The sequence below is a fragment of the Knufia obscura genome, assembly GCF_036327395.1.
Source record: "Knufia obscura strain CCFEE 5817 isolate CBS 148926 chromosome Unknown scaffold_7, whole genome shotgun sequence".
NCBI lineage: Eukaryota > Fungi > Ascomycota > Eurotiomycetes > Chaetothyriales > Trichomeriaceae > Knufia > Knufia obscura.
The window spans coordinates 1,298,571-1,310,305 of record NW_027042693.1 but is presented as its reverse complement, the minus strand read 5'-3'; the positions used below and the strand labels follow the sequence as shown (position 1 = coordinate 1,310,305).

The 11,735-nt window shown below is 52.4% G+C and overlaps 4 protein-coding genes across 4 annotated transcripts; 3 read left to right on the top strand and 1 right to left on the bottom strand.

The window, feature by feature from the left end:
* Nucleotides 1-1,469: 1,469 nt before the first annotated feature.
* PMZ80_006672 (uncharacterized protein) lies at nt 1,470-3,132 on the bottom strand (the record flags this gene model as incomplete). The annotated part of the gene is made up of 2 exons (XM_064875084.1): nt 1,470-2,365; nt 2,415-3,132. 2 exons carry the CDS (start codon nt 3,130-3,132, stop codon nt 1,470-1,472), a joined length of 1,614 nt encoding a protein of 537 aa, XP_064729484.1.
* A 1,345-nt stretch (nt 3,133-4,477) lies between these two features.
* PMZ80_006671 (uncharacterized protein) lies at nt 4,478-5,677 on the top strand (the record flags this gene model as incomplete). Its single annotated transcript, XM_064875083.1, has 1 exon — nt 4,478-5,677. The coding sequence occupies one exon, from the start codon at nt 4,478-4,480 to the stop codon at nt 5,675-5,677; it is 1,200 nt and encodes a 399-aa protein (XP_064729483.1).
* An 862-nt stretch (nt 5,678-6,539) lies between these two features.
* On the top strand, nt 6,540-9,410 carry HRD1 (E3 ubiquitin-protein ligase hrd1; the record flags this gene model as incomplete). The annotated part of the gene is made up of 1 exon (XM_064875082.1): nt 6,540-9,410. The coding sequence occupies one exon, from the start codon at nt 6,540-6,542 to the stop codon at nt 9,408-9,410; it is 2,871 nt and encodes a 956-aa protein (XP_064729482.1).
* A 1,054-nt stretch (nt 9,411-10,464) lies between these two features.
* On the top strand, nt 10,465-11,595 carry PMZ80_006669 (uncharacterized protein; the record flags this gene model as incomplete). Its single annotated transcript, XM_064875081.1, has 1 exon — nt 10,465-11,595. The coding sequence occupies one exon, from the start codon at nt 10,465-10,467 to the stop codon at nt 11,593-11,595; it is 1,131 nt and encodes a 376-aa protein (XP_064729481.1).
* Between the last annotated feature and the right edge of the window lie 140 nt (nt 11,596-11,735).

The window sequence follows — 11,735 nt, the reverse complement described above, 5'->3', positions numbered from 1 at the left end:
AAACTCGTGTGCAGCGTTTATCCTCTGAGACACGCTGTTCTCACACACACCAGGTAAGGCATGCTTCGCCGCAAGTCAACCATTTGCATAACTTCAAACACAGATAGCACTCCTGCAGTGCGATACTCAACTCGTATGACAGAGCCTCACCTGTTGGCAGCTTCCTCTTTGCAACATTTTGAACACTCCCAAGACACCACGTGCTCGATTTGAAACCCTCGATGCTTTGATGCCAATCCCCAACGTAGCTTCCAAATGATGCAGATGTCTAGCAGTTTCGCCTTGACTCAAACGAGGCCCGAGGTTGGAGTTGTTTGCCATAAGCTGCACAGTCCTTTGGATGGTACAGAACCTGCTTCAGACACGCTGCCATCTCCGCCCAAGTGGCAACGGACGCTGCCTGGACTTACTCGTGCTGTTCGGCAAGTTGGTGCCGAGCACGACAATTGCTGAAGCATCTCGTTAAGAAGTTGGATCTGGCTTGTATGGGCCACCATGGCAATAGGCAATATCTATGTGAAAGCTAGGGGATATCTTGCTTCAGAGATCGTTGAGATAGATTACAAATAACCGACCAGGCATCGAGCAAGGCTGCTTCGAGTAACCATGGTTGTTTGCTGGAGCAAACTGGATTCAGGGAGGACCGTTAGTGACACCAGCTTTTCGGTCTTGACCTAGTTCGACTTCTGGTTTGTAGCCATGCAGGAGCTGATGATGAGATCACAACGGTCAAATCGTATAATGTAACCGTTCGGGAAGCCATTGATGAATTGGAAGGAACGGTGCTGATGGAATGTCGATGACTGAGTATCCTGTTTCCCCTGAAGTCCGACCCAGCAACCGAGCGTGCCAACCAATCGGAGATGTTGTAACTCGTTGCTACTTTGAGCACAGTTGGCTCTACTTGTTCGCCGTGCTCGCTGGCGAAGTCGCTGGCCTCGGCCAATTTTGGCTCACGGAACATTAAGCTCAGAAACACATAAACGATTCAGTCAAGCAGCTGCAGCTGCTGGAAGCCGTGACTAGGTCAATAACTGTAGGACATTGGAGCATCTCGGTGCATTTCGAGCCATACCTTGTAATATTCTACCGCTTTGAGCGAACGTCCGGTCGACCAGCTGCATGAGCGCGACACTGCTTCCACACGTTGAGCAACGTCTTTGCTCCTGCCTTCGCTACCCATAATTGATCGTACAAAGCGCACGAGAGTACAGCGTGGTACATGACATCTGAGCTGATCACCATGAACTCATGCCGCGTCATGAGGGAGGCGCAGCAGTATCAGGCTGTAATTCTATCTCCGGCCACTCTCTTCAAACCTCTGAGAGTACCCGATAGCACTTCTGCAGTGTATGATCCAAGCTAGGACCGGGAAGATGACATGTATGGTTCATAGATAGTCCTATGTACCAAGTCCATATAGTTCCTCTGCATACTATATCTCACTCCATCTCAATCACTTCATATCATCACTCCGTCCTCTTCACAACCCTCGGCAGCCCAATCCAGGCAATCTCCATAACAACACAAAGCGCAATACAAATCGGATTAAGCACAACAGTCCCGACCTTCTGCGCCAGCAACCCCGTAAAGAAAGGCGCAATCGCACCCCCGCTACTCCCCATACTACTGATGAATCCCAAACTCGTGATCTGCAAATGATTAGGTAGCAGCTTCGAGAACACGCCTGTCCCACACGGATATATGGGGCCGAGCAGGAACCCAATGAGTGCGACGGCGACAGCATTTCCGATGACATTGGGCAGAAACCACACCATGAATTGGAACCCGGCTGTCAGTGCAATGAGGACGATAAGGCTGACGCGGGGCCCGAGTTTGTTGGCTGGCCGGACGAGGATGAAGCGCCCCAATGTGATACCACCCCAGAAGCCGGAGGTCACGTATCCGACGCGGGTGGGGTCGCCGTTGCGGTAGTCGATGAGGAAAGAGATGACCCAGCCGCTTATTGAGACTTCAGCGCCTTGGTAGGCGAAGATCAACAACGCACCGAGCAGGGTAGTGCGGTTCTTAAGGGCTTTCCTGAGGATGCTTCTCTTTTCGTCAGTTGTTGTGGCATGGGAGGCGGTCCGTTCGAGAGTGGTCAAGAGTTGGGTTGTGCTGTCTTCAGTCTCGTAGCCGCGGAAGCTGAAGAAGAAGGCGACCGAGCAGAGTACCGAAAGGACAAGTGTGATGATGTAGAAGTAAGGCCAGCGAATGCCAGAGGAGATCATTGCCGTCGCGGTGAAGGGAGCGACGATGCCGCCTATGCCGTAGACGCCGTGGAGGTAGCCCAGGAGCTCGGTGCCGCGGCGGAGGTTGACGATGAAGACGTTGTCGAGGGCCAGAATTGTGGCGAAGCCGAAGCCTGGTTTCATCGTCAGTCAGGGAGGCTGCTATGGGTGTGGTAGACTTACCTAGCACAAAAAAGGCGATGACCACTACAGCATATGGAGGTTGTGCAATGATGGCAGCATATGCAACGATGTTAAGGAAGCTGCATGTGGAGAGCACCTTCGCTCGTCCGAAGCGATTGTTCAAGGTGTGACAGACTGGAGCAGCTGCGATGAAGCCAACAGCGTTGGCCACGAAGATAAGTGAGACGATTGCGTACGAAACGTGGTAGTGGTTTTCCATGTATGGTAGCAGAGCTCCAACAGCACTGTCATTGAGACCTTGTGTGAAGAAGCCGATGCAGCAGGCTACTAGCCTCCATCTGTTCATGTAAGGGTGTTTGGCGCTCGGGATCACTGGGGATATAGTGTGTCTCACGCCCGGTGCTACTGGCGAGGCTGCACCGCTGTTGTTCTCCAGCTCTCGGGGCGTAGGCGGCGATGCATCCTCAGGACCGTTGAGTCTTTCGCCCCATTCTATCGTCTCGAGCTCGATGTCGGTCGGCGTCCTCGAGGGCTGATTGCTGGAAGTAATTTGGGAGCCATTCTTGGCAAGGGCAGGATGAGGCTTGACTACTTCGCCAGCTGATATTCCAGACCCGGCTGCTGAGATGCCCGTTGTGCGAAGTGTCGGTGTTGCATTGGGGGTGGCTTGTCCAGAGGTAAGTCTCTCCTTCCAATGGTTTTGTGGCAAAAGGTGAGAGAGCCATTGCCGGAGACGGCCTTCACCGCTGATGCTCATTTTGGTTGGTCGCTGGAGGCTCCCGTTTGTGACTACCGTATCTGTTAGGGTAGCAAAAAGGTGACAGACCAAGACTGGGGTAGGAAAACAATATAACCTGCTTTGACAGCCTTCATGACTCAATTCTTGCGCTCCTGAGGAGACGAAGTACAGAGGGAGGACTTCGAGCAGCTGTTGAGGTGCTACGCTATGTCAAGCAATCGTACCGACTGAATCTACAGTAACACTTCGGGCTCATTGCCGTGTCCGACAGAATACGCCCGTGGCGGATGCTGAATAATGCTCAGATTTGGCGATCTGACTAGCTTTGCAGCAGACTTTCCGGGCCGACCTTCAGTCGCGGTATCATGCATGCAAGTGATGGCTTCGAGCTGATCGAGACACTGACAGTTGCTAGGGTACCTCGCGCACAGATATGGGAATCGCGGAAGTCCGAAGCAGATTTCCGACGTGATCATGAATGGAGCGAGACTCATGCTGGCGCGTGGGCAGTTTGTGCGCCTCGACCCTTCTTCTGGGCGCAGCTACCAGGCTTAACTAGGGCGGTCGAAGACCGACGAAGGTGGCCCCGGAGTACTCCGCTCCAGCGCTTGGCGTAAGCTTGAAGTCGTTGCGGCAGCAATCTGTTCCCTTCTATGCTTTCTTGTCTTCGTGCTGGTAAGGCAAGAACGACATGCCCGCGGGAAGTCGTGGTTCAAGCGGTCGATTGCTATTGTGGTTGACCCGGTTCACGTCGCCGATCTTCCTCTCGATAACTTCGAGCACTTGCTAGCGTTACGGCATCACTCTACACAATAGCTGTCAATCTCGTTGGATCGAACACGGTCATGCTCACGCGATGCAAAGACACACAGCAGATACGGACTACAAGGGCAGCATGATGAGTACAGCTGGTATATTTCTTGAATTTAACCGAAGTAAGAATCGTTCGACCCCAACAAGCCAGGGTGCAACAGCTCGTTCTTCCCGAATGCCTGCGATACACAGGACTCGACATCTGCTTCTCAAAACAATCAAGCCGATGTTGTCAAGTACTATGTTCAAAGCCTGCTGACAAAGGTGAACGTCGAAGCTGTCAAAGGTAAGTGATCACCAGCGCTACCATTGTTGCTTTGTATGAGGACATTGTAATTCTTGTTCTCCTGCTTGCCTGCTCTTACCCAGCCTTCGAACCTCGACAAAGGGTGGGACAATCAGTCGGCTGGGTCACTCTTGTGATCCAGTGCATTTGTTCTCCTCACGCTTCTAGAAGGCATCATGTACATAAGGTCGTCCTTCGAATCCCAAATTTAGCTTTGCCATCACGATACAAAGAGTTCACAGCACTGGCCACTACTAAAGGACGATGGAAACTACTACTACGTTAGCAGACGTCTTCACTAAGGGTTCCATCTTCGCCATTCTACTCCTCAACATAGCAGCTGGATATCTGCTTGTCCTTGTCAGTGCGAGCATTCTCTTTGCGATCTCGAAAGTTCTCCTTATCACCCCGACGATTCTACGACTTTTCAAGATCCGTCTCGAACAAGGTGAGCCCATCGACCGATCCTTGATCATACTTCTCTACACTCACAAACCAGAACTCGAAAGCACGATATTCATACGGGCTCTGTGGCCAATACTACGAGCCATGCAGACAACATACGAACTGGGCGAAGCCCTAGAAGACTTCTCCATATGGCTGCACCTTGACGTTAAAGCTATACTAGGAAAGATGGCTGACACTGCGAAGAGATCAATGCAGGCATCAACACTGTCCCTGCACGACAAACCGTCGAGAGCCCGCAAGCCACGGCCTGAGGCAATCGATACATATCTTGCCAACCAACACCGGTCTCTGCAAATCCAATTCGCTAGCGAGGCGAGCGACAACAGCTTCCCAACACCATCTAGCATATATTCAACAACTGCATCTGAGCTAGAAGACCCGTTTGCCGATCAACCACACTACAGAGAGCTTCCTCTTCCTAGAATCAGGCTGCGGTCTCCGGCCAGGTGTACGCCATATCCCCGGTTCCCACAAAGATCGCCATCAGCGCCGGTCACGGCTCTACCGCAGCCACCGACACCGTACTCTGCCGCCATTACTCCAATCACCAAATCGATGAATCAATGGATATCAGATCTTCAGCACGCTGATATCACCGCCATCAATACAACCTCCACGACAGATTTCCCGTATGCCCAATCCACCCGCCTCGCAAGTCTAGTTTCCAACTTGTCCCGACTCGATACTTCTGTGGCAGAGTATGGACCGTACAACAGAGATTGGGAATTTAGAAGCCCTCCAGAAGTCACAGGCAGATGGGAGCATTTCGAGCGGGAAAGTCAGGTCCACCTAGCGTATGCTCTGATGGGCCGATTTGGAGCTGCACGACCTGATGTTCCGATGAGTGGTGGCGATTACTGGGGAAGCGATGAGGATAGTGATTATGAGAGCGAACAAGAGGACGATAGTGGTTCCGATAGTGACAATGGTTGGAGGGGGCTGCCTTCGCCCGCAAGTTCTTTGGATGATCCTTTACTCAAAGCAACCGCGATATAAGTCAGTATACGATGAGCCTGCTGGTCAGGTAGTTCAGATTAGGAAGAATGTCATGCTTTGCATCTATTTGTCTAATGCCTTTTTCGTATTGAAAATGAAGAATCTGTCTCTCGAACGACGACCCTATCCAGGTCAGCACGAGGTCAAGCCAAAATCCATGGTAAGGTCTGATCGCCGCGTGCGCAGTCGATTCCTTGCCCTCAACATCATCGACAATGGAAAGACAGCTAGGAGAAAGGGTAAATTCATAGTTGTGCCTGCTTGGGTGTGGATGGAATCTACCGACTGGTGGGCACATGCTGCCTTGCCCAGCCGAGGATGACGACTATGACCGTGGACGCGATCGATACTCCCCATGTGCGGTAGAAACAGAGCTCATAAAAGGTTCGCTTCGATGAGTCGTAGGCATAAAATAATGCACAACAAAGAACCTTGGAATGATACGGAAATAAGAGTGTCGTGTGAGAGATGGCACTGGATGGCCACTTCCAACGGCGAAGTTGACACCTATGACGGAAGAATGCAACTCCGCATAGACTTTCAGGCTGCTATTCTCGGCCATTGCTTACTTGACTTGTACTGCACCCGCGACTGCTGATCTTGTTGATCTTTAACTCATATGCGCCTGTGATTGCGCAAGCCTCGATTCTACACGATCAATCACTTGTCATTTAGTAACAGCCATCCGGAGTTGTCTATACTGTACAATAGCAGTGTCTGTTCAAGTCCGCTGTCAATCGCAGCGGCTGACAAATTGTATTAACATGTCACAATACCCTCGTTGTCCATAATCTGCTACGAGAAGCAACCTATCCTACTCGCCCGGCTTCGATATTCTCCTTTCTCCTCCACAGTTGCGAGGATGCCTCCTCAACCGGGCACAATGCGCAACCGATGGACAGCGTATGCTGCTCTGAGCACAGCACTCGCAGGCGGCGTCATCCTCAAGTCCCTGGCTCAACGACCGAACTTCTACAGCGCAGCAGTCTACCTATCCCAGTCTAGCGCCAATCTCATGATCCTCTGCAACCTCGTTTTTGTCACCGCATGTTCTGCCCTCCTCCTGCTCCAAAAGTTTCTCTACGGACCCCTCCGACCTATCGAAGTGGAACAGCTCTACGAGAAAGCATGGTTCGCAGTAACAGAGACATGTCTAGCCATGACCATATTTCGGGGCGAAATTGGCGCATGGTTCTTGGTCATGTTTTTCAGTCTACTAGCAGGCAAGGTCTGGGGCTGGATCGGGGAAGGAAGAGTCGAAGTCCTGGAGCAGCAGCAGCATGACATGGTGGCACGGGGAGCATCATTGTTTCATACGAGATTAGCTGCGAGTTTGATACTGAGCGTTCTGTTCGATATTTGCATGCTGGAGTACACCGTTGGGCAGGTTTTGCATATGGCCAGGCCGGATATGATGGTCATGTTTGGCTTTGAATTTGCGGTATTGACCACTACAAGTTTGAGCACAGTAATGAGGTATGCCTTGAATCTGGTGGAGATTGCGATTGTGCGGAAGCAAAAGGTAAAGAGGGTGGACGCTATACGGAAGGAAAGAGTTGATGCCGCAGTGAGAGAGGTGCAGACCCAGCAGGAGAATGCCCAAGAGGCGGAAGGGTCTGCGCAGGAAGGAGGGACAGATCTGGCCCAGCGACGTACACAAGCTGCAAACGCTGCGGCATCACAGCCAATCGATGAAGCAGAGGTTGAAGTTGAGGGCTGGGAGGGCAAGGGCAGATGGGTCTTCTACCTCGACCTGACCACAGACTTCTGCAAGTTGGTCATCTACCTTTCCTTCTTCTTTATCCTACTCATATTCTACGGTCTGCCATTACACATCATGCGAGATGTGTTCCTGACATGCCGATCCTTCTTCAAACGAATTGGCGACTTTGTACGATACCGAAACGCGACGAAAGACATGAACGAGAGATACCCAGATGCTACCGAGGCGGAGATTGGAAGAGAAGACGTGTGTATCATCTGCAGAGAGGAGATGAGACTCTACGTGCCTCCAGCACCAGGAGCCGCAAGAGATCCAGTGGCGGAAAGAATGCGGCCGAAGAAGCTACCTTGTGGACATGTACTGCATTTCTCGTGCTTGAGAAGTTGGCTGGAGAGGCAGCAAATATGCCCCACTTGCAGAGCAACTGTCGCGCCAAGGCCTCAAGCAGCTCAGGGTGCCGCGAATCGGGCTCAGGGCGCCGCTGGTCGTGCTCAGCATCCGCAAAATGGAGGCAACGGCCGGCCGAGGGTTTACCAATTCGGTCCGTTGAGGATAGGTGTTGGAGCTGTTAGAGGCAACGACATGTTTGAGCAGCTAGAGCAGCAGCTTGCAAACATAAATCCACCACCACCACAAGGTCAAGATGCAAACGTGGCTCAACAGTATGGTTTTGGCATTCGGTGGGATGGCATGAGAAGACGAGCTCCGGGCACGCATCGACATGGTAGAGGCAACGTCGATGACCAGCTAAACGCGGCTGAACGGCAGATACAGCGCGAAGTCGATAGTTTACAAGCTTCGATGGGCGAGCTCCAAGCGTTGCGTAACGTGCAAGCTCAGCTGGCAAGAATTAGAATGGCACGTCAAGGCGCGACTGCTCAGGCTCAACAACCAGGGCAGGTGCAAGGCCTACCACAGCCGAATCCTCAGTTACGGCCGGTCCTACCAGCCATCACCAGTTTCGTCCCGAACCAGCAGCAGAACGTTCTGCGAGCTGGCAGTGAGCATCTACCTCCAGGTCTGGCCTTGCCTGAAGGTTGGACAATGATGCCGCTTCAGCCCATGCAACAGCAGCAGATGCCAGCACCGCCAGGACTGCCTCCAATGGCAATGCCCTTCAACATGCCAGGGGTGCCTCAGATGCAGTTCATGCCTCCACCAGGAGCAAATGTGCATATGCACCAGGCGCAGAACATGCCACCAAACATGAATGTGGACGGCATACTTCGGCAGGGTCCAGTACAGTCACAGGGCACAGCGGTGCAGCATCAGCAGACGCCAAATACTGATGCAACGCAAAACCAACAACCTGCTGCGGCTACCGGGCTGACGCAACTCACTGATCTGCAAAGGGAGACGCAACATCTGCTCGGAGAGCTAGCCAACGCCCCGAGATCTTCTCAGCACGACCAATACGTACGCGAAATGCTTCAACGACCCGCGCCCGTTCCATCAACTCCTACACATCCTGATCGCACAAATTCTTCGCCACGCTCGCCGGCGCCTGCTCAACAACCCTCACTGGTGCAACAGCCTCAGGCTCCTTCGAGATCTGCCCCGGGCCCTGCTGCAGCTCCTACGGATCCCACGCGGCCAACACCGACCGTCAGACTGCCTTCTACCTCGAACAACGCGACAAACATAAGTCCAGCTCAGCGGCTTGCACCAACAGCGCCAAGTCGAACCGCTAGCACCAACGTCAACGGCACGCGGACTTCCTCCACATCTCCTCACCGGCCGACTAGAAGCATCGGATCGTCGTGGGGTTTCTCTGGGGCTGAAAATCATGATGACGACGACGATGACGATGACGATGAAGAAGAAGACGATGACGAAGACGAAGATACGACAGGATCAGAGGATGAGAGCACTAAGGGGAAGAATCTGCCGCCCAAGACAAATGGGGCTTCTGCACGTTCAACGGGTCGAGAAGGTTCGAGCTCTGCACGGAAGGGACCTGGAAAGGGAAAGAGCGCGACTGTGGAGGATTTGGTGGAAGACCCTGATTAGGACGGAGGAGCATGGACGAAGCCGTACGATGAATATGCGCATAACAGTAGGCAGTACAACGCATTGATGAGGTTGATCGCAAGCCTTCCTTGCTGTCGCGTGACTGGTATGATATGCTAGGGAGAAAGCAGCTGGTAGCCGAGCCATTATACCGCTCGGCTCTTCTAGAAGCATAATTCTAAGCTCTAGATTTTTTCTGTCATCGATCTGGAGCTTGAATGATAGTTGCAGGCTCTGAGATCTTCCGATGCGTGGTGGTGATCCAGTTCTTCGTGACTTGGTTGATATCGACTGGGCCAATGTCTAGCGATGTGTCTTTCTCCTGTGATTGGTGCGATGAAACGGTTCACGTGTGACTACTAGCCGAAATTCGACGGGGCTTGTCAGGAACACAAGTGAGGACTTGAAGCGGTTGCGAGACAGGTCGAGAGTGTCATGTCACCTAAAGAGGACAATTTCCATCTTAGCAACTGCTTCAAGGTATGCGCCTTTCCCGTTTCGACTCCCCTATCCTGTTTCGGCTTTCGGATAGTGACTGTTCCGGTCTTCGAAACGACCGCAACTCGCATCGACCACCATGAAGCTTCTTTTACTTCATGTCCTCGTTACCCGTTCACTACTGAAGAACGGCAGTGTGGCTGGATAACGAATACCTACCCTGAGCTCAGTGGCTCTTTTTGTTGTCGTCGCTCACAGCCGCCGAAAAATGGTGTTTCGACTGATCATGGGCTTGCATTCATACCCTTGCCGCTTCTTACACTGTGACGAGCTCAAGGTTTTGCAGGCTTGATGCTCAAGTATGAAGCACTATGAGTACGAACACATCTACTAGGGGCTGTTACCCATGCCAGCTTCCCGTACGATGTCGCAGATAACGCAGAGGTTCTAGATCTGTTTCCAGTGTCGAGAAGATTTAAGAGTGCTCGATGCTGGCACCCTCATGGGTTGACCGGGAGTGAGGTCGACACTACGTTCTCTTCGCATTGATCTTCTATAAACATTTCTGACCTAGCCCGAGCCTGAATATTCAAACACTCGTTGCATATCTTCCAGCATGATGCTACTATCTCTTGCGCTGTGCGCTTTGGTCGCACCTGCAGCATTCGCTCATCCCCTCGAACCATCATCGAAGCTTTCAAGACGTCAGCAAGACATCGATGTCACAGTCCTGCAGTTCGCTTTGACGCTGGAACATCTCGAAAATGCCTTCTACAAATTAGCATTACAGACACTCACCCAACAGCATTTTATGGACGCAGGCTTCGGCGCCAATTACTTCAATAACATTCAACTGATCGCAGAAGACGAGGACCAGCATGTCCAATTCCTCACCAGCGCACTCATGACAGCGGGCGCGCAACCAGTCGCGCCCTGTACTTACAACTTCAACATAACGGATGTGAACTCATTCATCGCACTTTCGAACGTCCTCGAAGGAGTCGGCACATCCGCCTACCTCGGCGGTGCCCCATTGATCACGAGCAAGGACATCCTCACCGCAGCCGGGTCGATCCTGGTCACAGAGGCTCTCCATACCTCTCTTCAACGTACGGCCCTCAAAGCCGCCCCTGGTCCCAACCCCTTCGGGACCCCACTTGACCCGAACGCAGTCTTCACGCTCGCTGCTTCATTCATCGTGGAGTGTCCAGCCACCAACGAACCACTACCGTTCAAAGCTTTCCCAGCTTTGACTAGTACCGCCGCGGCTTGCGCCTGCGAAGGTCCAGATTGCGGTCCATCCTTCTTCCAGAAGCGACAAGTTCATTCGCCGCCCGCTGAAGCAGCCTTGGACTGCGTAGAACCACTTTCAAGAACTATCCGCAGTCAAGCCGAATGTGTTCAAAGTCCAGCTGCACCGGCACAAGCAGGGGGTAACAATCAAGCCAATCCGACTGGTCCTGCCGCCGAACTCTGCAGACCTCCATCCGCAGGCACAACAGTCGCATTCGAGGCTGCCCAGGCCGTCACTGCAGGATCTTTCTTCACATTTGTTTCGGGGTTGATGATCGTCAGTGTTACGGCGCAGATCCATGAGACGATGCTTACTGCTATGATTCCGCCGGGTGTCGCTGGTCAAACGTATGTTATGGTTACTAGCTCTGATCTTCAGGGCAAATTCGATGCTGCCGCTGCACTATTTGGACCTGCTGTATTAGAGGGTAAGCTTGCTGTCTCCTTGATGTGATGTGCACTACTGATTGTTTTGCGATAGTTCAACCAGCGCCTCCAGCGGCACCAGTGGCCGTGCAGGCAGTTGTGGCGGGGCATAATTCAAATTCGACGGCTGTGCATAAATCTTACTGATATCTGGTAGTATCGAGGAGA